General features: G+C 36.4%; 1 protein-coding gene across 13 annotated transcripts in view; it reads left to right on the top strand.

Moving 5' to 3' along the window:
- The window catches only part of UGGT2 (UDP-glucose glycoprotein glucosyltransferase 2), a 247,137-nt gene that overhangs the window by 119,825 nt on the left and 100,612 nt on the right, over positions 1-26,700 (top strand). For all 13 annotated transcript variants that reach the window (XR_006693655.3, XR_012426465.1, XR_012426463.1 and 10 more), the window contains 4 exons: positions 868-962; positions 18,334-18,540; positions 20,455-20,586; positions 26,067-26,191. Coding sequence is in view for 6 of the 13 variants with exons in the window: in XM_045377273.2 (XP_045233208.2) it covers positions 868-962; positions 18,334-18,540; positions 20,455-20,586; positions 26,067-26,191 (559 nt within the window). In the remaining 7 variants the exon portion in view is untranslated. The remainder of the gene's footprint in view (positions 1-867; positions 963-18,333; positions 18,541-20,454; positions 20,587-26,066; positions 26,192-26,700) is intronic.

The following is a 26,700-nucleotide window of genomic DNA, read 5'->3' as shown; positions in this document are numbered from 1 at the left end:
AACCAGAAGAGAGGAGACCAAGACAGTAGCACACTTGGGAAAAAGATTTAGCCAAAACCGAGAAGTCTGCTGTGGGACTATAGATTTGTTAGGGTACAATTAACTATTCAGATAGATGAATATAATTCAAATTTGGTTGGTTTTTGTTTTGCTTTGTTTTGTTTGGCCTGCTTTGCTCTAGAAATAAAAACAAGAGCCAATGAGTAAAAGATTAAAGAAGGCTGATTTTGGTCTCAGTAGAGAAGTGGTAATTTTCTAACAGAGTGCATTAAACAGATGGAATGAACTATGTTGTAAGGGGCAAACTTTTATATAGGAGAGAGATTTAAAGCAAAGGCCACACAACCAGTTCTTGTAAATGCTGTAGATTAAATCAGAGTTTCTACCAGATGGCTCCTGGATTACTGTCTAACAGATTCCATGATTTTATGTTCATAAAGGAGTCTGGCTACATATTGCTGTTTTCTGTATCTACTGGTAAGCTTGATTGTTATGGTTTTACATATATGTGGGATATAAAGGTTTTTTTTTTTTTTTTTTAACAAATGTAGCTAGAAGGCAGATTTGCTTACCAACACTGGGAGTTTTACGTAAGCTTATATAATGAGTTACTCTTCTAGCTGGAAGCTTTATATACGCTTGTATAATGAATTACCCTTGTAGCGTTTTTATATGTAATTTTATATGTATTTATTTTGTATGTATATATATGTACATGCATATATACATTCACACATAAAATTTTAACAATCTTTGCTAATTTTCAGAAATATTATTTTAATATATTTGGTTTTTTTTAATGTGTTCCCCTGCTTTTGTTTTATTTTTAAAAAGAGTTAATTTGAGTAAACTGTTTGAAACTTTCAGATGACAGTAAAATTTCTGCAGTCACTCTCTGGATTATTGCAGATTTTGATAAGCCTTCTGGGAGAAAACTTCTTTTTAATGCATTAAAGCACATGGTGAGTACCTAGATATTCTTACCAACAGTTTTAATTTATTTCAATTTAAGGAAAGCAATATGAAGAACATGCTTTAAATATTTTCCCCTCCATGTTGATGTTTTAATTAAGTAGACTAAGGAAGGAATTCAGATGTAGTCTTCATGTAAAATAGGTAACTTTGCTCAGGAAAAGAAAAACCTACCTGTTTTCTATGACTTGTGACATATATTCTCCGGTAGCCCTTGTGATCAGACATACAAATACCTCATATCGATTACAGATAGGGTATTAAACAAAGTAAATAACTCTAGACCCTACCACCACTTCAGTGACCCGAAATCCACTATTTACCAACAATAGCTAGTAATAGCAATTTTTGGTCACATAATTAAGCAGCACTTTCTTTCCCTGATTCTTTAAGAAAAACTAAGTAAATTTATTTCAATGAAGACTATTTTAAGCCTTAAGTCAACATTAAATGTCTTGTTATTAATTATAAACCAGTATACTTCAAGAGTATACATTTCTGTATATAAAAGTAGTGTTTCATAACTGTCTGTATTTCTAAGTTAACATATGTTTATATAGATAAAATACTTAAGAAGCATAAACCAAAATATTTTATGAAATTATTTTTATATTAGCTAAGTATAAGTTTATTGCTGTATAAATTTGTTTACCACTTGGTAGTAAACAATGAACATTTATCTTAACAGTTTCTGAGGTTCCAGAATTTAGGAGCAACTTACCTGAGTGGTTCTACCTTAGATTCTTTTATAAGGCTATAGTTAAGATTTTGGTTATAGTTGCAGTGATCCGAAGGCTTCACTGGAGCAGGAGGACAAGCTTCTAAAATGACTCACTTACATGCCACTGCAGGAGTCCTCAGTGTTTCATTGGCTTTTAGCAGAGTGCTTCATTCCATTGCCACATAGACTTCTTTTTGGTGTTACTTAAGTGCCCTCACTTAATATGATGGGAAGATTGCATGAGGCCAGGAGTTCAAGCCCAGTCTGGGCAACGGAACAAGACTCTGTCTCTAAAAAAAAAATTTTTGTTTAAACAATTAGCCAGATGTGGTGATGCACACCTGTAGTCCCAGTTATTTGAGAGGCTGAGGTGGGAGGATCACTTGAGCCTAGGAGTTTGAGACTGCAGTGAGCTGTGATCACACCATTGTACTCTAGCCTGGGTAATAGAGTGAGACCCCAATAATTAGTCAGTGGAGAAAAGAACGTACTGAACATAAGAGTTGTTAACATTTGTAGACTCCTGATAATTTTTAAGAAATGACTTTCCAAATGGCTGTTAATTTTCATAGTTTTTGAGGGGATCTGTCACATCACAGTATTGAAAGCCTTGATTTTTGTTATACCTAATTCTTTCTGCCAATTTAAAAAACAAAGATAGTTTCTTTTTTTTAATTATTATTTGTTTTTCTTTTGAGACAGGGTCTCTGTCATCAAGGCTGGAGTGCAATGGTGTGATCTCAGCTCACCACAGCACCCAACTCTTGGGCTCAAGCAGTCCTCCCACCTCAGCCTCCCAGGCAGGTGCATGCCATCACACCCAGCTAATTTTTGTATTTTTTTTAGAGATGGGAGTTTTGCCATGTCATCCAGGCTGGTGTCAAACTCTTGAGCTCTAGTGATCAGCTCGCCTCAGCTTCCCAAAGTGCTGAGACTACAGGCATGAGCCACTGTGCCTGGCCAAAGATGGCTTCTTATTTGTATTTATTTGATAAGTAGTTACAGGGAAATTTTTTATTTCAATATGACTTTATTTATTTTTAGCTTAGATTCAGGGGGTGCATGTGGAGATTTGTTACATGGGCATATTGTGTGATGCTGAGGTCAGAGCTTCTAATGATTCTGTTGTCCAAGTAGCAAACATAGTACCTGATAGGTAGTTTTTCAACTCTCGTGGCTCCCCTTTCTCCCTCTCCATCCCCTTTTGGAGTCCCCAGTGTCTACTCACATATTTGTGTCCCTGTTTAGCTCCCACATAAGTGAGAACATGCAGCATTTAATTTTCTGGTTTTGTTAGTTCACTTAGAATAATGACTTCCAGCCAAGCCCATGTTGCTGCAAAGGACACAATCTCATTCTATCAATCAATGTGTAGATTGATTTCGATCTGTACATATTGTGTAGTATTCCATGGTATATATGAGTCACATTTTCTTTATTCAGTCTACCATTGATGGCACCTAGGTTGATTCCATGTCTTTGCCATTGTGAGTAGTACTGTGATAAACATGAGTGCAGGTACCTTTTTTGGTAGAATGATTTATTTTTCTTTGGATATATACCCAGCAATGGACTTGTTGAGTCAAATGGTAATTCTGTTTTTAGTTCTCTGAGAAATCTTCAAACTGCTTTTCACAGTGGCTGAACTAATTTTCATTCCCACTGTGTTTAGGCATTCCCTTTTTCTCTGCAACCTTGCGAGCATCTGTTATTTTTTGACTTTTTAATAATACCAATTCTGACTAGTATGAGATGGTATCTCATTGTGTTTTTGATTTGCATCTCTCTGATGAGTAGTGATATTGAGCATTTTTTCATGTTTGTTGGCTGCTTGTATGTCTTCTTCTTAGAAGTGCCTATATCCTTTGCTCACTCTGTAATGGGTTTGTTTTTGTCTTCTTGATTTGTTTATGGAACATTTTTCTATGTTTATTAGCCAGTTATGGTTCTTTTCTGAATAAGTATTTTTCTGTAACATCGTGTAGTGCTCCTGAGGAAAAAAAAAAGTCACAGTGTGAATCTTTACTCACTATTCTGTCCTTCCAAGTGGGAGAGGCATGCTAACACTGCTTCCTATCCACTATCTGGAAAACAGCAACAACAACAAAAACATTGTCACCACCTTTTTTTTTTTTTCAACTTTTAAGAGTATGTGTAGGATGTGCAGGTTTGTTACATAGATAAACGTATGCTATGGTGGTTTGCTACACAGATCATCCCATTGCCTAGATATTAAGCCCTGTGTCCCTTAGCTATTCTTCCTGATGCTCTCCCTCCCCATACCCCCCACCCCCAACAGACCACAGTGTGTGTTGTTTCTGCCATTTTGTCCATGTGTTCTCATCATTCAACTCCCACTTAAAAGTGAGAATATGTGGTGTTTGGTTTTCTGTTCCTATGTTAATTTGCTGAGGATAATGGCTTCCAGCTCCTTCCGTGTCCCTGCAAAGGACATGATTTCATTCCATTTTATGGCTGTATAGTATTCCATGGTGTATATGTACCACATTTTCTTTATCCAGTCTGTCATCGATGGGCATTTAGGTTGATTCTATGTCTTTGCTATTGTGAATAGTGCTGCATGAACATACACATTCTGTATCCTTGTAATATTTAACGGAATGGTTTATATTCCTTTGGGTATATACCCGGTAATGGAATTGCTGGGTCAAATGGCAATTTTGTTTTCAGTTCTTTGAGAAATCTCCAAACTGCTTTTCATAGTGGCTGACCTAATTTTTATTCCCAATGTGTTTAAGCATTCTCTTTTCTCTGCAACCTCGCCAGCATCTGTTCTTTTTTGACTTTTTAGTAATGGCCATTCTGACTGGCATGAGATGTTATCTCATTGTGGTTTTGATTTGCATTTCTCTAATGATCAGTGATGTGGAGCTTTTTCCTCATATTTGTTGGCCACATGTATATCTTCTTTTGAGAAGAGTCTGTTTATGTACTTTGTCCACTTTTTAATGGGGTCGTTTGTTTTTTTCTTGTAAATTTAAGTTCCTTGTAGACTCTGGATATTAGACCTTTGTCAGATGGATAGATGGGAGAAATTTTTTCCCATTTCATAGATTATGTGTTCTCTCTGATGATAGTTTCTTTTGCTGTGCAGCAGCTCTTTAGTTTAATTAGTAATATAGCCCATTTGCCAATTTTTGCTTTTATTACAACTGCATTTGGCATTTTTGTCATGAAATCCTTGCCCATGTCTATGTCCTGAATAGTATTGGCTAGATTCTCTTCTAGAGTTTTAATAGTTTTTGGTTTTACATTTAAGTTTTTCATTCATCTTGAGTCAGTATTTGTATAAGGTGTAAGGAAGGGGTCCAGTTTCAGTTTTCTGCATATGGCTATCCAGCACTTCCAGCACCATTTATTAAATAGGGAACCCTTTCCCCATTGCTTGCTTTTGTCAGTTTTGTTGAAGATCAGATGGTTGTAGATGTGTGATCTTATTTCTGAGTTCTCTGTTCTGTTCCATTGGTCTATGTGTCTGTTCTTATATCAGTACCATGCCATCTTGGTTACTGTAGCCTTGTATGTTTTGAAGTTGGGTGGCATGATACCTCCAGCTTTATTCTTTTTTCTTAGGATTAGCTTTACTATTCGGGTTCTTTTTTGGTTCCATATGAATTTTAAAATCACTTTTTCTAAATATATGAAGAATGTCAATGTTAGTTTAATGGGAATAGCTTTGCATCTATAAATTACTTAGGGCAGTATGGCCATTTTCATGATGTCGATTCTTCCTATCCATGAGCATGGAATGTTTTTCCATTTGTTTGTGTCCTCTTTGATTTCCTTTGAGCAGTGGTTTGTAATTCTCCTTGAAGAGATTCTTCACTTCCCTTGTTAGCTGTATTCCTAGGTATTTGATTCATTTTGTAGCAATTGTGAATGGGATGGCTCTGCCTACTTGTTGTTGGTGTTGGTGTATAGGAATGCTAGAGATTTTTGCACATTGATTTTGTATCCTGAGACTTTGCTGAAGTTGCTTATCAGCTTAAGAAGCTTTTGGGCTGAGATGATGGGGTTTTCTAGATACAAGATCATGTTATCTGCAAACAAAGATAATCTGACTTCCTGTCTTCCTATTTGAATATTCTTTCTTTCTTTCTCTTGCCTGATTGCCCTGGCCAGAACTTTCAATACTGTGTTGAATAGGAGTGGTGAGAGAGGGCATCCTTGTGTTGTGCCAGTTTTCAAGGGGAATGCTTCCAGCTTTTGCCCATTCAATATGACATTGGCTGTGAGTTTGTCATATATGGCTTTTATGATTTTGAGGTATGTTCCTTTAGTACCTGGTTTGAGAGTTTTTAACATGAAGGGATATCTTATTTTATCAAAGGCCTTTTCTGAATTGATTGAGATAATCATGTGGTTTTGTCTTTAGTTCTGTTTATGTGATGAATCACATTTATTGATTTGTGTATGTTGAACCAACCTTGCATACTGGGGATGAAGCCAACTTGATCCTGATGGATAAGCTTCTTTATGTGCTGCTGAATTTGGTTTGCTAGTAGTTTATTGAGGATTTTTGCAATGATGTTCATCAAGGATACTGGCATGAACTTTTTCCTTTTTTGTTGTATTTCTGCCAGGTTTTGGCATCAGGATGATGCTGGCCTCGTAGAATGAGTAAGGGAGGAATCAGTCCCTCTTCAATTTTTTGGAATAGTTTCAGTAGAAATGGTACCAGCTCTTTGTTGTACCTCTGGTAGAATTCAGCTGTGAATCTATCTAGTCCTAGGCTTTTTTGGTTGGTAGGCTATTTATTACTGCCTCAATTTCAGAACTTGTTGGTTCTGATGCCCCATATCATTGCTGATTGTGTTTATTGGATTCTTCTCTCTTTTATTCTTTATCAGTCTAGCTAGTGGTCTATTTTACTAATTTTTTCTAAAAACAGATCCTGGATTGGTTGATTTTTTTGAAGAGTTTTTCGTGTGTCTAACTCTTTCAGTTCAGCTCTGATTGTGGTTATTTCTTGCCTTCTGCTACCTTTGGAGTTTGTTTGCTCTTGGCTCTCAAGTTATTTTAATTGAGATGTTAGATTGTTAACTTGAGATCTTTCTGGCTTTTTGATGTGGGCATTTAGTGCTATAAATTTTTTTATTAACACTGCTTTAGTTGCATCCCAGAGATTCTGGTACATTGTCTCTTTGTTCTTATTAGTTTCAATGTACTTCTTGATATTTCTGCCTTAATTTCATTATTTACTCAAGAGTTATTCAGGAGCAGGTTGTTCAGTTTTCATGTAGTTGTGTGGTTTTGAGTGAATTTCTTAATCTTCAGTTCCACTTCTTTTGCATTTGCTGAGGAACGTTTTACTTCCAATTATGTGATCAATTTTAGAGTAAGTGTCATGTGGCATTGAGAAGAATGTATATTCTGTTGGGTTTTGATGGAGATTTCTGTAAATATATATCAAGTCCACTTGATCCTGAATATCTTTGTTAATTTTCTGTCTCGATTATCTGTCTAATATTGTTAGTGGGGTGTTAAGGTCTCTCACTATTATTGTGTGGGAGTCTAAGTCTCTTTGTAGGTCTCTTAAGAATTTGCTTTATGAATCTGGGTGCTTCTGTATTGGGTGCATGTATATTCAGGATAGTTAGCTTTTCTTGAATTGAACCCTTTATAATTATGTAACGTTCTTTTTTAATCTTTGTTGCTTTTTTCTGTTTTCCATTTGCTCATAAATTTTCCTCCATCTCTTTATTTTGAGCCTATGTGTGTCTTTCCATGTGAGATGGATCTCTTGAAGACAGTGTGTTGATGGGTCTTCACTGTTTACACGGCTTGCCATTCTTTGTCTTTTACTTGGGGCATTTAACCCATTTACATTTAAGGTTAGTATTGTTATGTGTGAATTTGATGCTGTCATCATGATGCTAGCTGGTTATTTTGCAGACTTGTTTATGTGGTTGATTCATAGTGTCACTGGTCTGTGTACTTCAGTGTGTATTTGTTGTGGCTGCTAATGGTTTTTCCTTTCCATACTTAATGCTTCCTTCAGAAGCTCTTGCAAGGCAGGCCTGATGGTGATGAATTCCCTCAGCATTTGCTTCTCCTTGCTTATGAAGCTTAGTTTGGCCAGATATGAAATTCTGGAAATTCTTTTCTTGGAGAATTCCTTCAGAATTCTTTTCTTTAAGAAATGAATTGGGAATTCTTTAAGAATGTTGAATATTGGCCCCAATCTCTTCTGGCTTGTAGGGTTTCAGCTGAGAAGTCTGCTGTTAGTCTGATGGGCTTCCCTTTGTGGATGACCTAGCCCATCTCTCTGGCTGCCCTCTAACATTTCTTCTTTCATTTCAACCTTGGAGAATCTGATGATTATATGTCTTGTGGTTGATCTTTTCATGGAGGATCTTACTGGGGTTCTCTGCATTTCCTGAATTTGAATGTTGGCCTTTCCTTCTAGGTTGGGGAAGTTCTCCTGGATGATATCTTCAAGTATGTTTTTCAACTTGGTTCTGTTCTCCCTGTTTCTTTCAGGTACCCCATCAGTCATAGGTTTGCTCCTTTTACATAATCCCATAGTTCTCGGAGGTTTTGCTTGTTCCTTTTCATTCTCTTGTCTTTAATGTTGTCTACCTGCCTTATTTCAGCAAGATAATTTTCAAGTTCTGAAATTTTTTTCCTCTGCTTGGTCTGTTCAGTTATTGATACTTGTGGTTGCATTGTGAAGTTCTCATGTTGTGTTTTTCAGTTCCATCAGGTCATTTGTATTCCTCTCTAAACTGATTGTTCTGGCTTACAGCTCCTGTAGTGTTTTATCATAATGCTTAGCTTCTTTGCATTAGGTTAGAACATGCTCCTTTAGCTTAGCAAAGTTCCTTATTACCCACCTTCTGAAGCCTACTTCCGTCATTTCAGCCATCTCAGCCTCGGCCCAGTTCTGTCCCCTTAGGGGAGAGATGTTGCAGTCATTTGGAGGAGAAGAGATACTCTGGCCTTTTGAGTTTTCAGCATTTTTGCTTGGATTTTTTTCTCATCTTTGATTTCTGAGGTTGCTGATGTTTGAATGGGGTTTTTGTGGGGTCCTTTTTGTTGATGATAATTTTGTTGCTTTCTGTTTGTTTTTAACGGTCAAGCCACTCTTCTGTAGGGCTGCTGCAGTTTGCTGAGGGTCCACCCCAGACCCTACTTGCTTCTGTTTTTCCTGTACCCAGAGGTATCACCAGTGAAGGCTGCAAAACAACAAAGATGGCAGCCAGGTCATTCCGGAAGCTCTGTCCTAGAGGGGTACAGACCTTTTGCCAGTCCAAACACACCTACAGCAAGTGGCTGGAGACCCTTGTTGTGAGGTCTTATGTAGATAGGAAGAATGGGATCAGGGACCTGCTTAAATAGGCAGTCTGGCTGCTTTTTGGTAGAGCAGGTGTGCTATGTTGGGGTGGATCCTTTCTCACCCGGACTGTTTGGACTCTCCAAAGCCGGCTGACTGGAACAGCTGAGTCAACCAAACTGCAGAGATGGTAGACGCTCCTCCCACTGGGAACTGTGTCTCAGGAAGAGATCAAAGCTCTGTCTTTGTAATCCTGGCTGGCGTGGCTGAAGCCTCTGCAGAGAGGTCCCCCCCAGTGAGGAGGAATGGCTGGGGTGCTGCTTAAAGAAGCAGTCTGGCCATGATCAGGCAGAGCAGCTATGCTCTGTTGGCGGGGGAGCCTTCCTTGTCTGGACTGTTTGAACTCTCCAGAGCTGGCAGGCTAGAACAGCTGAGTAGACCAATCTGTAGAGATGGTCGCCACCCTCCCCCGGAAGCCCTGTCCCAGGGAGAGACTGGAGCTCTGTCCTTATAACCCTGGCTGGAGTGGCTAAAACTTCCACAGGGATAAGTGTATTTTTTGCGTCTAAATAAGTATGTCCTTTTCATATGTAATCTATTTATTATTCGTTTATTGTCTAAGTATTTGAGTGAGTGTGTTCTCCCTTCTGGGGATATATTAGTTTACAATATTAAGGTATTTTCTCTTGTGCAGGTTAAATTTTAGCAGGAGTAGTGTGGATAGGGAGACAGACAATAAGTGATAGACATATATGTAAGTTGAGTTACATGTCAAGAAGGTGAGAAATGCTGTGGAAAAAGAAAAAGAACTGGGTAAGGGAAACTCAGGAGCAGAGATTCAGATTGCAGACAGATTACAATTTTAAATAAGGTTGGCAGGATACGCCTCATTGAGAAGATGACATTTCAGCAATGACCTCAAGGAACTGAGGGAATTAACAATTCAAATACTGAGGGAAAATATATTCCCACCAGAGTGTCTAGCTGATGCAGAGGTTCTAATGCAAGAACATACTTTAAGTAAGAAGACAGCAAAGTGTATGGCTAGAACACAGCAAGGGGAAGAGATGAGATAACAGAAGAATGAGGTGCCAGATAATATCAGGCTTGTAGGTGTTACGATTCTATCATTGACCCGTAGAAGCATTTTGTAGATTAATATTTTGCATGTCATTTTACATTTTGACATCATTTAAATTAGTGTGTGATGTTCTTGACGGTTAAAAAATGTCTATATTAGAACTATCAGTCTTTTAAAATTTCTTCCTAATTTTTATATTTAAGAGTTTTGTGGGGAGTTTTTTGTTTTTGTTTTTTTGTTTTTGTTTTTTTGAAAGAGTCTCACTCAATCACCCTGGAGTGCAGTGGTGCAGTCTCGGTGGAGTGCAGTGGTGCAGTCTCGGCTCACTGCACCCTCCACCTCCTGGGTTCAAGTGATTCTCCTGCCTCTGCCTCCCATGTGCTTGGGATTACAGGTGTGCACCACCATGCCCAGCTAATTTTTGTATTTTTTTTTAGTAGAGATGGATTTTCACCATCATGGCCACGGTGGTCTCGAAATCCTCACCTCAGGTGATCCGCCTGCCTCAGCCTCCCAAAGTGCTGGGATTATAGGCAGGAGCCACTGTGCCCAGCCATTTAGAGTTTTAATTCTATTAATTATCCTTTCTATATATTTTAATTCTCTCCTTTCGTAGCTTGCTTTCTTCTGCCTTTGTAAATATAAGCAGATGCCAGTAGTTTTAAGAAACTTTATAGTAGTTGTAAGGAATATTTTAACACTTTGAATATATCGTTTCATTGCCTTCTTTTTTTTAAAATTATACTTTAAGTTCTAAGATACATGTGTACAATGTGCAGGTTTGATATATAAGTATACATGTGCCATGATGGTTTGCTGTACCCATCAACTTATCATTTACATTAGGTATGTCTCTTAATGCTATCCCTCCCCCAGACCCCCAGCCCCCAGCAGGCCCCAGTGTGTGATGTTCTCCGCCCTGTGTCCAAGTGATCTCATTGTTCAATTCCCACCTATGAGTGAGAACATGCAGTGTTTGGTTTTCGGTCCTTATGATAGTTTCCTGAGAATGATGGTTTCCAGCTTCATCCATGTCCCTGCAAAGGACATGAACTCATCCTTTTTTATGGCTGCATAGTATTCCATGGTGTATATGTGCCACATTTTCTTAATCCAGTCTATCATTGATGGATATTTGGGTTGGTTCCAAGTCTTTGATATTGTGAATAGTGCCACAATAAACATAAATGTGCGTGTGTCTTTATAGTAGCATGATTTATAATCCTTTGAGTATATATGCAGTAATGGGATTGCTGGGTCAAATGGTAATTCTAGTTCTAGATGCTTGAGGAATCACCACACTGTCTTCCACAATGGTTGAACTAATTTACAGTCCCACCAGCAGTGTAAAAGCGTTCCTATTTCTCCATATCCTCTCCAGCACCTGTTGTTTCCTGACATTTTAATGCTCGCCATTCTAACTGGTGTGAGATGGTATCTCATTGTGGTTTTGATTTGTACTCCTCTAATAACCAGTGATGATGAGCATTTTTTCATGTGTCTGTTGGCTGCATAGATGTCTTCTTTTCAGAAGTGTGTGTTCATTTCCTTTGCCCACTTTTTGATGGGTTTGTTTTTTTCTTGTAAATTTGTTTAAGTTCTTTGTAGATTCTAGATATTAGCTCTTTGTCAGATGGGTAGATTGCAAAAATTTTCTCCCATTCTGTAGATTACCTGTTTACTCTGATGGTAGTTTCTTTTGCTGTGCAGAAGCTCTTTACTTTAATTAGATCCCATTTGTCTATTTTGGCTTTTCTTGCCATTGCTTTTGGTGTTTTAGTAATGAAGTCCTTGCCCATGGCTATGTCCGAAATGGTATTGCCAATGTTTTCTTCTAGGGTTTTTATGGTTTTAGGTCTAACATTTAGGTCTCTAATCCATCTTGAGTTAATTTTTGTGTAAGGTGTAAGGAAGGGATGCAATTTCAGCTTTCTGCATATGGCTAGCCAGTTTTCCCAGCACCATTTATTAAATAGGGACTCCTTTCCCCATTTCTTGTTTTTGTCAGGGTTGTCAAAAATCAGATGGTTGTAGATGTGTGGTGTTATTTCTGTGGTCTCTGTTCTGTTCCATTGGTCTGTCTCTCTGTTTTGGTACCAGTACTGTGCTGTTTTGGTTACTGTAGCCTTGTAGTATAGTTTGAAGTTAGGTAGCATGATGCCTCCAGCTTTGTTCTTTTTGCTTAGGATTGTCTTGGCGGTTGCAGACTCTGTTTGGGTTCCATATGAAGTTTAAAGTAGTTTTTTCCAATTCTGTGAAGAAAGTCATTGGTAGCTTGATGGGGATGGCATTGATCTATAAATTACTTTGGGCCGTATGGCTATTTTCGTGATACTGATTCTTCCTATCCAGGAGCATGGAATATTCTTCCATTTGTTTGTGTCCTCTTTTATTTCGTTGAGCATGGCTTGTAATTTTCCTTGAAGAGGTCCTTCACATCCCTTGTAAGTTGGATTCCTAGGTATTTTATTCTCTTTGTAGCAATTGTAAATGGGAGTTCACTCATGATTTGGCTCTCAGTCTGTTAATGGTATATAGGAATGCTTGTGATTTTTGCACGTTGATTTTGTATCCTGAGACTTTGCTGAAGTTGCTTATCTGCTTAAGGAGATTTTGGGCTGAGACAATGGGGTTTTCTGAATATACAATCATGTCATCTGCAAACAGGGACAATTTGACTTCCTCTTTTCCTAATTGAATACCCTTTCTTTCTTTCTCCTGCCTGATTGCCCTGGCCAGTACTTCCAACACTATGTTAAATAGGAGTGGTGAGAGAGGGCATCCCTGTCGTCTGCTGATTTTCAAAGGGAATGCTTCCAGTTTTTGCCTATTCAGTATGATATTGGCTGTGGGTTTGTCATAACTAGCTCTTATTATTTTGAGATACGTTCTATCAATACCTAGTTTATTGAGAGTTTTTAGCATGAAGACTATTGAGTTTTGTCGAAGACCTTTTCTGCATCTATTGAGATAATCGTGGTTTTTGTCATTGGTTTTGTTTATGTGATAGATTACGTTTATTGATTTGCATATGTTGAACCAGTCTTGCATCCTAGGGATGAAGCTGACTTGATCATGGTGGGTAAGCTTTTTGATGTGCTGCTGGATTTGGTTTGCCAGTATTTTATTGAGGATTTTCTCATTGATGTTCATCAGGGATATTGGTCTAAAATTCTCTTTTTTTGTTGTGACTCTGCCAGGCTTTGGTGTCAGGATGATGTTGGCCTCATAAATTGAGTTAGGGAAGGTTCCCTCTTTTTCTGTTGATTGGAATAGTTTCAGACGGCCTGGTACCAGCTCCTCTTTGTACCTGTGGTAGAATTTGACTCTGAATCTGTCTGGACCTGGACTTTTTTTAGTTGGTAGGCTATTAATTATTGCCTCAATTTCAGAGCCTGTTATTGGTCTATTCAGAGATTCAGCTTCTTCCTGGTTTAGTGTTGGGAGGGTATATGTGTCCAGGAATTTATACATTTCTTCTAGATTTTCTAGTTTATTTGCGTAGAGGCATTTATAGTATTCTCTGATGGTAATTTGTATTTCTGTGGAATCAGGGGTGATATCCCCTTTATCATTTTTTATTGTGTCTATTTTATTCTTCTCTCTTTTCTTCTTTATTAGTCTTGCTAGCGGTCTATTTTGTTGATCTTTTCAAAAAACGAACTCCTGGATTCATTGATTTTTTTGAAGGGTTTTTCGTGTCTCTGTCTCTTTCAGTTCTACTCTGATCTTAAATATTTCTTGCCTTCTGCTAGCTTTTGAATGTGTTTGCTCTTGCTTTTCTAGTTCTTTTAGTTGTGATATTAGGGTGTTGATTTTAGATCTTTCTTGCTTTCTCTTGTGGGCATTTAGTGCTATAAATTTCCCTCTACACATTGTTTTAAATGTGTCCCAGAGATTCTGGTACATTGTGTCTTTGTTCTCATTGGTTTCAAAAATCATCTTTATTTATGCCTTCGTTCGTTATTTATCCAGTAGTCATTCAGGAGCAGGTTTTCCAGTTTCCATGTAGTTGAGCGGTTTTGAGTAAGTTTCTTAATCCTGAGTTCTAATTTGATTGCCTTGTGGTCTGAGAGACGGTTTGTTGTGATTTCTGTTCTTGTACATTTGCTGAGGAGTGCTTTACTCCAATTATGTGGTCAATTTTAGAATAAGTGCAGTGTAGTGCTGAGAAGAATGTATATTCTGTTGATTTGGGGTGGAGACTTCTTTAGATGTCTAATAGGTCTGCTTGGTGCAGAGCTGAGTTCAGGTCCTGGATATCCTTGTTAACCTTTTGTCTCATTGATCTTTCTAATATTGACAGGGGGGTGTTAAAGTCTCCCATTATTATTGTGTGAGAGTCTAAGTGTCTTTGTAGGTCTCCAAGTACTTGCTTTATGAATCTGGGTGCTCCTGTATTGGGTGCATATATATTTTTTGATGTCTCTTTTGATGTTTGTTGATTTAAAGTCTGTTTTATCAGAGACTAGGATTGCAACCCCTGCTCTTTTTTCTTTCCATTTGCTTGGTAGATCTTCCTCCATCCCTTTATTTTGAAACTATGTGTGTCTCTGCATGTGAAATGGGTCTCCTGAATACAGCACGCTGATGGGTCTTGACTATCCAATTTCCAGTCTGTGTCTTTTAATTGGGGCATTTAGCCCATTTAAATTTAACATTAATATTGTTATGTGTGAGTTTGATCCTGTAGTTACGATGTTCGCTGGTTATTTTGCCCGTTAATTGATGCAGTTTCTTTATAGCACCAATGGTCTTTACAATTTGGCCTGTTCTTGCAGTGGCTGATACTGGTTGTTCCTTTCCATGTTTAGTGCTTCCTTCAGGAACTCTTGTAAGGCAGGCCTGATGGTGACAGAATCTCTCAGCATTTGCTTGTCTGTAAAGTATTTTGTTTCTCCTTCACTTATGAAGCTTAGTTAGGCTGGCTATGAAATTCTGGGTTGAAATTTCTTTTCTTTAAGAATGTTGAATATTGGCCCCCACTCTCTTCTGGCTCGTAGGGTTTCTGCCGAGAGGTCCGCAGTTAGTCTGATGGGCTTCCCTTTGTGGGTAACTCGACCTTTCTCTCTGATTGCCATTGACACTTTTTCCTTCATTTCAACCTTGGTGAATCTCATGATTATGTGTCTGGGGGTTGTTCTTCTCGAGGAGTATTTTTGTGGTGCTCTCTGTATTTCCTGAATTTGAACATTGGCCTGCCTTGCTAGGTTGGGGAAGTTCTCCTGGATAATATCCTGAAGAGTGTTTTCAAACTTGGTTCCATTCTCCCTATGACTTTCAGATTTGTTCTTTTTTTAATTTATGCCTTCGTTCGTTATTTATCCAGTAGTCATTCAGGAGCAGGTTTTCCAGTTTCCATGTAGTTGAGTGGTTTTGAGTAAGTTTCTTAATCCTGAGTTTAATTTGATTGCCTTGTGGTCTGAGAGACGGTTTGTTGTGATTTCTGTTCTTGTACATTTGTTCAAACGTAGATTTGTTCTTTTCACATAGTTCCATATTTCTTGGAGGCTTTGTTCATTTCTTTTTACTCTCTTTTTTCTTACCTTGTCTTCTCACTTTGTTTCATTCATTTGATCTTCAATCACTGATACCCTTTCTTCCTGTGATCCAGTTGGCTACTGAAGCTTGTGCATGTGTCACGAAGTTCTCATGCCATGGTTTTCAGCTCCATCAGGTCATTTAAGGTCTTCTCTACACTGTTTATTCTAGTTAGCCATTCATCTAATCTTTTTTCAAGGTTTTTATCTTCCTTGAGATGGGTTCGAATATCCTGCTTTAGCTCAGAGAAGTTTGTTATTACTGACCTTCCGAAGCCTACTTCTGTCAACTCACCAAAGTCATTCTCTATCCAGCTTTGTTCCGTTATTGGCGAGGAGCTGCGATCCTTTGGAGGAGAAGAGGCCCCCTGATTTTTAGAATTTTCAGCTTTTCTGCTGTAGTTTCTCCCCATCTTTGTGGTTTTATCTACCTTTGGTCTTTGATGTTGGTGACCTACAGGTATGGTTTTGGTGTAGATGACCTTTTTGTTGATGTTGATGCTATTTCTTTCTCTTTGTTAGTTTTCCTTCTAACAGTCAGGTTCCTCAGCTGCAGGTCTGTTGGAGTTTGCTGGAGTTCCACTCCAGACCCTGTTTGCATGGGTATTACCAGCCGAGGCTGCAGAACATCAAATATTGCTGCCTGATCCTTCCTCTGGAAGCTGAGTGCCAGAGGGGCAGCCGCCTATATGAGGTGTCTGTTGGCTCCTACTGGGAGGTGTCTCCCAGTTAGGCTACAAGGGAGTCAGGGACCCACTTGAGGCAGCAGTCTGTCCATTCTCAGAGCTCAAACACCGTGCTGGGAGAACCATTGCTCTCTTCAGAGCTGTCAGACAGTGACGTTTAAGTCTGCAGGAGTTGTCTGCTGCCTTTTGTTCTGCTAAGCCCTGCCCACAGAGGTGGAGTCTAGAGGCAGTAGGCCTTTCTGAGCTGTGGTGGGCTGCGCCTAGAAAATACATATCCATATATAAATTATTAGAATTAATTATATAGTTTAAGGTTGTTTAGTACCAGGTCAATGTCCAATAATTAATTATATTTCTAAGAGTTGCAACAAACAAGAAATGCAGTTTAAGTAAAGATACCATTTACAATAGTATGAAAAATATCAAACACTGGAAATTTTTGTGGAAATTGTCAAGCAGATTCAAAAACTCATCCAGAAATTCAAAGCACCAAGAGGAGCTAAAATAATCTTAAAGCAGAAAAAGTGATAATTGCTTTACTCGATATCAAGATCTTTGATTAAACTACATAATTGAACACAGTTTGGTATTAGCACCAGGATAGAAAAATAGAGCAATGGAAGAAGATTAGAGAACCCAGAAATAGAGCCATGCATATATTAACACTTGATTTATAACAAAGTTGGCTTTATGGAACAGTAAGGGTAAGCTTTGACACTTTCCTCTTTTCACGTCATGCAGAAAAATTGATTCCAGTTGGATTATAGAGCTAAACATAAAAGGCAAAACAATAAATCTTCTTAAAGTTAATATAGATTATCTTTTTGACTTTAGAGAAAGATTTCTAAAATGAGACCCAAAACCCAGTAGCCATCAGGTATGATACCAATAAATGGAACTACTTTAAAATTAAGGACTGCTTCCCATCATAACACATCAGTACACTACAAAACAAGCTATAGAATGGGAGAAACATATCTTTACACATATAACCAAAAAAAGCACTTGAGTCTTAGAAAATCAAACTCTTCCAAGTCAGGGGCCAAAAAAGATAATCCAAAAAATACTGGAAGCAGATTGAACAGGCAAGTCAGAAAAGAAGCCAAAGAACATATCAAAGGGTGTTCAGTATCATTAATGATAAGAGAAAAGCAAATTAAAAACCTGATGAGATATCTTTACATATGTACGATAATGAGTTAAATTAAAATCTGACAATACAAAGTGTTTCTTAGGCTGTAAGGTGATGGAACTGTTGCTGGTGGGAGTGAAAACTAGTACAATTATTTTGAAAAACTATTTAGCATCTTCTGAAATGGAATATATGTGTATCCTGTTTTTGGAGCTCTAAACTGGAAAAACTCAGATGTCCAGCAACAGTAGAATGGATAAAAGAATGTATATTCATATGATGGAATTCTGTACAGTACTGAAAATCGACTACAGCTACAGAAAACAGTATTGATAAATCTCACATTATTGAGTGGAGAAAGAACACAAAATAATACTGCATGATCCCATTTATATGAAATTTAAAATTGATTAAATGTTTAGCAATGCAAGCTTAGGGAATAAACTATAAAGAAGAGCAAAGTTGTTATTACCATAAATGACAAGAGAGTGGTTGTTTTTAGAAAAGTGGGAAGATGTGGTAATTGACAGAGATCTGAGGGATATTTTTGGGGATTGCTGGCAGTGCCAGTGACCAGAATAGTAGTTGTATGGGTTAATTCACTAAGCTCTACATTTTGTTTTGTGTATTTTTTATTTGTGTTATTTCACGTACAAAAAGCTTTAAATATAATGTTACATTACAAAGGAATCATTATGCAAAGATTTGAAGGAATTAGAGTTAGTAAAATGATTGTTAGGCTCTTTCAGTGGTATATCACATTTAGTACAGCCAACATGGGAGGGCTTTGATAGTGAAAGATGGTGCATGATATAGCGAACAAACTCGATGGGAAAGAAAATATATTCACCTGTAAAAAGATATGTAAGATACTGGTCCTTTTCATCTCTAAATGTGTTTGCAGAAAACAAGTGTTCATAGTCGATTGGGGATTATTTATAATCCTACATCAAAAATAAATGAAGAGAACACAGCTATTTCTAGAGGAATTTTGGCAGCTTTTCTTACACAGAAGACCAGGTTTTTGAGAAGCTTTCTTGGGCAACTGGCAAAGGAAGAAACTGCTACAGCTATTTACTCTGGAGATAAAATTAAAACATTCCTTATTGAGGTCAGTAGCTATCTGAATATTAAATATGTACATATTGCATATTTTAAAAGTATAAGTGAATGTATTTGGAGATACTGTTACTGAAAAAGATTAACAGGTTTAAACAAATGGAGATAATAAACATTCCTTTTCAAATGGGAAAAGATAAACATTAAATGATATGACTTTGCACAGAGGCATTTAATAAATCAAATTTCATATGTTTTATTAACTACTTCATGATTCTTAAAGTTGATGGCATTTTTGTTAGGATATGTACTTAAGCGAATAATTGGGGGTTAAAGCGTTATGTAAATCTCAGGTATTTCACTGAAGGGGTCCATTATGGGGGGGAATTTCAATGGTGATCCTCTTGAAGAAAGAATCATTATTCATTCGAAAAATACATATTGATTGTTTATCAGACAATGGAGATAAACTTGTGAACAAGCAGATGGAGTCCCTGTCCCTGTTCTTTGTGGAGCTTACATTGTAGGAGAAAAGACAGACAAAATATTTATAAGTTGTTTTGATTGATTTGCTTTCAAAAGTCAGATCATTAGCTAAGGATTAGAGTGGCAGGATGTATTTTTAAAGGGTCGAGGACAAAAAGCGGAAACGTCAAATATTTTACTACTATTCTGAGAGTGAGAAAGTAAATTTAATACACTAGTGAAGGAAGATTTCTGGTCATTGCTGAGGGCCCACTTGAGATTAATGATCATAAATTTAAAGCGGGATCAGCGTTGGTCGTATGTTTTTCTCCAGCTGTATTTTACTGTTTTCATCCAGTTGCAGACTTAGCAGTTTTGTTTAACCAAGGTTGGGGTTTGGCCCAGTTTATATGACTGAGGGGGAGCATTTGAGGGAGCTAAACATGGAGAAAGTTTTGGTTTTAGTAAAGTACCCTGAAATAGAACTTGGTTAAAAGGAAATTATGCCATGGGAAGGATGATGGACAGTAAATAAATGGTAGAGTCTGTGGACTGAAAGGTTGAGTAATTAGGGATGGGGATGGTCATGAGGTTGTGGTCAGAAAGGGGATGATTGGAATGGGGATTTTGGAGGTAAAGAGGATCAGGGCCTACACGGTCCAACACCACAGCCACTGGCTACATATGGCTATTTTATACTTAAAATAAGATTTTAAATTCAGTTCCTCAGTCATAGTAGCCACATTTTGAATGCCACATAACCACGTGAGGCCTTGGCTGCCATATTGGACAATGCAAGAACATTTTCATCATCATGAGAGCATCTGGGAACTTGTTAGAAATTCAGAATTTAAGGCCCTGATTCTACTGAAGTAGATTCTGCATTTTAACAAGATACCAGGTGATTGATATGCACATTAAAGTTTGGGAAGTACTGAGAGAGAGAAATGCACCTTAATATGAAGGTGCAATGAGCATATATGTGGCTTATTTTCTGTGAATGTCCATATTTTTTTTACTTTGACCAAGGGTTATTTTTATTATTTCCATATTTAAATATATTATTACCAAACTGATCTTCTGGGATTAGTATGATGGGGAGAAAGGAGTATTTCCATTTTAACACTTTTTAAATTAAGAATACCAAATAAGAGGTACTGAGTTCAGAATTTAATAAATATTTAATTTCATTTTCTTCATATCAAATTTTATTTAAATTGATGTTCCCTAGTAATTTACTAATCTGGTAATTTCTCTGAAATTCTTGAATAATGAATAGCAAACTGTATAAACTTGTAACAAGATTTAAGCATGTTATAAATGACTTGTCAAAACACAATTCTATTTTTAAAAATGTTCTTTCAGAAGAAAATTATACTAAATAATTTTTAAAAGTATTATATAAAATTTTATACTAATATTAAAGTAGCTTTTTAAGCAAAATGATTTAATATATTTACTGTTCTCGTATTAGTTTCATCAATCTTAACTTCTACTTTAGGGGATGAATAAGAATGCTTTTGAGAAAAAATATAACACTGTTGGAGTGAATATTTTTCGAACTCACCAGTTGTTCTGTCAAGATGTACTTAAATTGCGTCCTGGAGAAATGGGTATTGTCAGCAATGGGAGAGTAAGTAGAAAAAGCTATTGCTCTCTTTTCTCAGTGACACTGCAATGCACTGGTCTGACTTTTTCTGTCACAATTCACCTGATGTGACACACACACAGGACGGTGTTCATGAGCTGAAGACACCAGACACAACTCAGCATAAATAAAATGGGGTCATGACACACTTCCCATTCCTTCATTCTTTCCCCCATTCAATGATAACAATGATGTGGGTAAGGAAGAATGTTCTTTATGTGTCTTGCTTTTATTTTGTTCTAATGTAAGTATTAGAAGAAACAACGTCATGCACAGCATCCAAACATTGTCATTGAGAACCACTGTTGTAGTAGGTATACTAAGTAGGTTATTACGTCTTTTTTCTTGTTCCTACAGTTGTTTATGTTAAATGGCATTAGATACTATTATAAGTTTTGAAGTATCAAGTAGTATAAATTGCCATGTAGTTTTTATTAATAAAATATTTACAAAGCTCTAAGAAGGAAATCTCTTACTCTCCAACCACCCTAATAAAACTTAATAGCTTATTGTTTTTCCTTCCATTTTTGGTTTTTTAGAATACATCCTTATAATCCTACTATATATAATTTTATATCATGGTTTTCCTGTTAATATAAATGTTTTTCTGATTATAATCTTTGTAGACACATACAAAATAAGTGAATGATATCTATATACTAATATTTTTAATATGATAGTCTGATTTTATTTCATACAAATTGTTTAAGTAAAAAACTGAATCTGGTGCTTAGGTTTATTAAGAAGTCGATGAATGCAGTGTGTTTGACATATCTGTGGCTTGAATTTTCAAATTATATATCCCTAAATCATCTTCAAAGTTCTAATGCACTCTTAATGTGTTGTTTTTCACTTATTTATGAACTCTGCTCACCAGCATGTTAGATTCAGGTTCATCTGTGTACAGTGCTATTTTACACATAAATGACAACAGCTTCCATTTATTGTAAAAAGTATTGGTGAATTTTGGTAGTGAGATATGTAGAACTCTATAAATAGCATTGCTTTTTCACTTTAAAAGTTACTTTGGGAGGAAATACAGCTTTTAAAAACAGTTCTAAAGCTTTTGGCTATCTTTGACCATGTCAAGCATTTTAAGGGATAAAGAGGGAAACAATGGCACCCATTTTATCTAGTGCCTTGCCTTTTAGTTATATACTAGGGAAAAGCTACCCTATGTCTTCTTTGTCATTTTGATATAATTAGTATAGTGTTATTGACATTAATGATAAATACTAGATACAATTATGTTCAACTTATTGCTCATAAACATAAAACTATGTTTTGTCCTCACTTTCCTTAAAATTGACAAAAATATTAAGATAGTAATCTTACACCTACTGTGAACCAAACATTTTTCTAGATGCTGAAGGCACAGCAGTAAACAACTAGGTTTTCATGGGGCTAATATTTTGATGGATAGAGAGAGACAACAAACAGCACCCTTACTGATAAGGCTAATATTTTGATGGATAGAGAGAGACAACAAACAGCACCGTTACTGATAAGGCATCTATCTTAAGTATGTTTATGCTGCTATAAAAATATGCCACAGACTGGCTAATTTATAAAGAACAGAAATTTATTTCTTATACTTCTGGATGCTTGGAAATGTAAGGCCAACATGCTGCCATTGATGTCTGGTGAGGGCTGCTATCTGCTCCCAGGATGGCCCCTTGTTGCTCTGTTTTTACATGGTGGAAGGTAGAAGGGCAACAGAGTGCTCCCTTCAGTCTTGAACTCTTTTGTTATAAGGATACAAATTCCATTCATGAGAGCAGAGCTCTCCTGGCTTAATCATCTCCCAAAGGCCACACCTCTCAGTGCTATCACATTGGCCACTAAGTTTCAACACATGGGTTTTGAGGGACACATTTTGTCTTAGTTTGTTTTGTGCTGCCGTAACAAAATACCCAAGACTATATAATCTCAGAAATGTATTAAAGAACAGAAATGTATTCTCTCATGCTTCTGGAGTCTGTGAAGTGCAAGATCAAGGCACTGGCATCTGATGGTAGCTTTCTTGCTGCATCCTCACATGGCAGAAGGCAGTGGGGTAAAAAGGGGATGAATGCTATGTTCCTACATGGCAAGAGAGAGCAAACCCACTCCTGAAAGCCTTTTTGTAGTGGCATTAGTCAATCTTGAGGGCACAGCCCTCATGACCTAAACACCTCCCATTAGGTCCCCAGCACTGTTGCATTGGGGATTCGGTTTCAACATAAATTTTGAAGAGGACAAAAACATTCAAACCATAGCACATTCATAGCAGTGTCATTTGGGCAAAGAACCAAAGGTGAAGGAGGAAGCCATGTCAAATATGTGGAAGAGGATTGTTCTAGACAGAGTACAATGAATGCAAAGGACGTGAGGTGAGATCATGTCTGTGAATCCTGTGAATCATGTCTGTTCTTCTAAGAATAGCAGGTAGGAAGAGAGCAGTCAGGAGAGAAGCTCAGAGAAGTAGCTGGGGGCCAGATCATACTGGGTTTTATAGGAAGTTTAAGGACTCCCACTTTACTCTGTGAATGAGTTGGGAAGCGCATAGTTAAGATTGGCATCATCTAGCTAATGTTTTCTTTGGATCACTAGAGGCTGTTAGTTGGGAATATACTATAGGGGGTCAGGAAGCCAGTTGGGAGATAATGCAATAGTCCAGATGAGAGATGATGGTGGCTTGGACCAGAATGATTCTAATGGTGTTGGTAAGAAGTGGATATGGGGTGTATTTTATATGAAAAATGGACAGGAATTTTCCAGGGACTTTGGTGTGAGATGTGAGAGAACTAAGTTACTGGCAGAATGGAGTTACTGTGGATCAAGATGAGGAAGGCTGCAGGGTGAGTGGGGTTGTCAGGAGCAGTATAAGAGGAAGGAAAGAGAATTCAGTTTGGACTTCCAAAAAGACTTGCTGAGAAGGTGATTGAATATGAGTGTAGTGCAGAGGAAGGATTGGGGCTAGAGATAGATATTAAGTCAAATTACGTTGACTTTTTGTGTTGACTAATGGAAACATGTAATTTTGATTATCTTTTTATTTGTATAACTGTGGTTTTAATAGAAAAGTATATTGGAAAATAAGTATTGTGTTTTATGAGCGATAATGTAATACTTAGCTTATCACTCTGAAAGTAATGCTATAAAGCCTAATAATCACAGCAATGTGGCAGATGTTATAAAAATTTGGAATCAGATAGTTTAATGCATGAAATGAGTATGATATTTTAGTGTAAATCTTCATTCTGAACCTGTTCAAATGTTTCCATTAGAATTGGAACATATATAAAGTTAGCATTATTTATAAATGATCAACAACTAGGGTACAATGATGATCACATAGTTTCTTAAAAACACTGAATAATTTAAAATTAACATTTAATATTAATGCCACAAGTAATGCCATTGTTATAATAATATTTATTTTACATATTCACAATTTGCTGAAAGACATAAGGTAGCAGGGAGCAGGAAAAAAAAACAAGGTCTTTTTTTTGTTTTATAGTCAGACAGATCTGGATTCAAATTCCAGTTGCACCATTTATTACATTACACTATGAGATCTGATTTCTTCATTTGGACAATGAGAATGGTAATAATCTGTCTTATAGGATTGTTGGAGTGATTAACAATGATATGCTCCAATATTTAAAGCACATAGAAGGAACCCAAACACAGAGTAAATTATCAGTAAATATTAACTGCCGTTTTCTCTCAAAATATTTGACGGGCTTCATGAAAAATAGTGGATATTTATAGACTTAATTTGTGTTACACTAGCTAAAAGTTAGCGTAAAATCAAAACTAGTTGATCAAACTTCTATGAGTAGAGAGAGATTTTTAGCTCAGTATGTGGATGAAAATCTGACAGAGTTTTCTGTAATTTTAATGACCTGTCAAATGAACTAATGCATTTCTGTTATGGCAATTACTCTATATAACTGAAAAATCACATTTCTAAAATGTTATGAAGAAAATTTAAGCAACGTAATTTTCAAGTTTATTGTTCTTTTTCCCAACTTGGACATTACATAATTTTATACTATTTAAGTTACTTTATTCCACAAATGTTCAATTTTAAATAGAACTAAGACACAGAAACATTAGGTTTCTCCTATTTGATGCTGTGCTTAAAGTAAGCAAAATACAGCCAGTTTTCTGGTAAATTTAATCAATAAAGATAGCCAATCTAGTTAACCCCTTAAGACAATACTTTAAGATTTTATTTCCTTATTCTATGTTACTGACAAAACTGCCCCTGTCGCTAGAGGTGGTATAGATAAAATTCAACTCTTTTCCAAGACTGCTGTTTCATATTAGGAAATGTAACATTGAATGTGCTTTCAAATTTACTTTTAAAATTATATCACGTCTTAAGACAATGAAATCTTTATATGAGTACTTTTAGTATTATAGTGCCCATTTTTGTGTTTTTAAGAGCCCATGTTTTATATTTAAGGTGAAACATGATATTTATTTAGTTGGGATGCCAAGATCCCAGTTAGTCACCTTTGATACGAGAAAATGGGATAGAAAGATTCAAGAACTATGCTTCAGTAATTTTTAGAAAACATGAACTGCAGAAGCAGGTGAAGGGGAAGTGAGAAAATCTGGTTACAGCCACTACATTCTGGTCTTTTTACCAAGAAAAACAATATTCTGGTTGACATGTTTTCTGATTATCATTAAATATAATTGTTTCGTACATATGATTATGTCAGTCTACAGGAGGGCTTTGTGTATGTGGTGTTAGAATGATTGTATGTACTAACTTCCTCAGAAAGTACTCATGGTAGTAGAGTCAGTAGTGGTTGTGATGGGAGAGCCATCCTGAGAAATTAGGTATGTGGCAATTTGGCAACTTCTAACTTTGTAGTTACTGGTTTAAAGTTAATGTAACTGACCTTGCTAGGCTCCTAACCATTTATACAGTATCAGTTAAAAGAAGGCTTGTCGGTATTATTACAATATGTATGTGATTTTTATGTGATTTGTCTCTTGGGTTTTGCTGTTTTATGGTTTTCTTATAAAGTAATTCATGTCTATATAGTGTAGACTACAATTTATAGATGAATGTGAAAGAAAATTGAAGTTAAAAGATTTTTTAAAATATAGACCATTGCTTTCAAAATTGAATTTAGATTGAAATGGTATTTGGAAGCATCATGATTTATGTTTCAAATCATGATTTATGATTTATGTTTCAAAGTAAAACTTTCTAATGGAAATAATTTGCTAGTTTTTTATATTGTCACTTTGATTTTGGTGTTTATACAGATGTTATTTGTAATATCCAAGTGAGAAAGTATTTGTATCTTGTTTTCTAGTGTATGGCAGGATTAGTAAATGGCAGGATTACCATATCTTTAATTCATTTTTGCTTAACAAAGAAGTATCTATTTGATGAGGAAATGTTTTCCTAAACTGGTATCTTCTAGAAGATATACTATAATGGTTTTTATTTTAAGTTTTTAGGACCTTTAGATGAAGATTTGTATGCAGAAGATTTTTACTTGTTGGAAAAGATAACATTTAGTAATTTAGTAGAGAAAATTAAAGACATTGTTGAAAATATGGGAATCAACTCAAATAAGTGAGTATATAAGTTCTAAGAGTATATAAGTTCTAAGTGAGTATATAAGTATATAAGTATATAAACTTGGGTTTGGTATTTTGAGTCTAATGTTTTTGTTTTAAGATTAGAAAATGTTTCAAATATATGGACAAGTAAAGGTATAATAAAAGGCATATATAAAGAATATAAGGAAATTATAAAAGACATCCATTTACTCACCATCACAAAACTGTAGATGTTAATGTTTTCTTTGCCTTGACTGTCTTTCTCCTTGTTTCTTACCCATCCACCCCAATCTCCTCCCTCCCCAAGAGGTGACCATTTTCCTAAAGGTTGTATGCATGGTTCCCATATTTGTGTTTATACTTTTGCTTCATATGTAAGTATCCATTATTGGTGTTTATTGTGTTGAAGGCTGTGACTGTTTTAGAGAAATGCTATTATACATAGGTCTCCCTTTGCAGTCTACTTCGGTAGATTTAACCATGTTCAGATATATAAAGCCTTTCTTGAAGCATTAATTGTAA

The sequence above is a fragment of the Macaca fascicularis genome, chromosome 17 (genome assembly GCF_037993035.2).
Source record: "Macaca fascicularis isolate 582-1 chromosome 17, T2T-MFA8v1.1".
NCBI classification, from domain to species: Eukaryota; Metazoa; Chordata; class Mammalia; order Primates; family Cercopithecidae; genus Macaca; species Macaca fascicularis.
The sequence above is the reverse complement of the archived record's forward strand: the minus strand, read 5'-3'. Positions and strand labels throughout refer to the sequence as shown.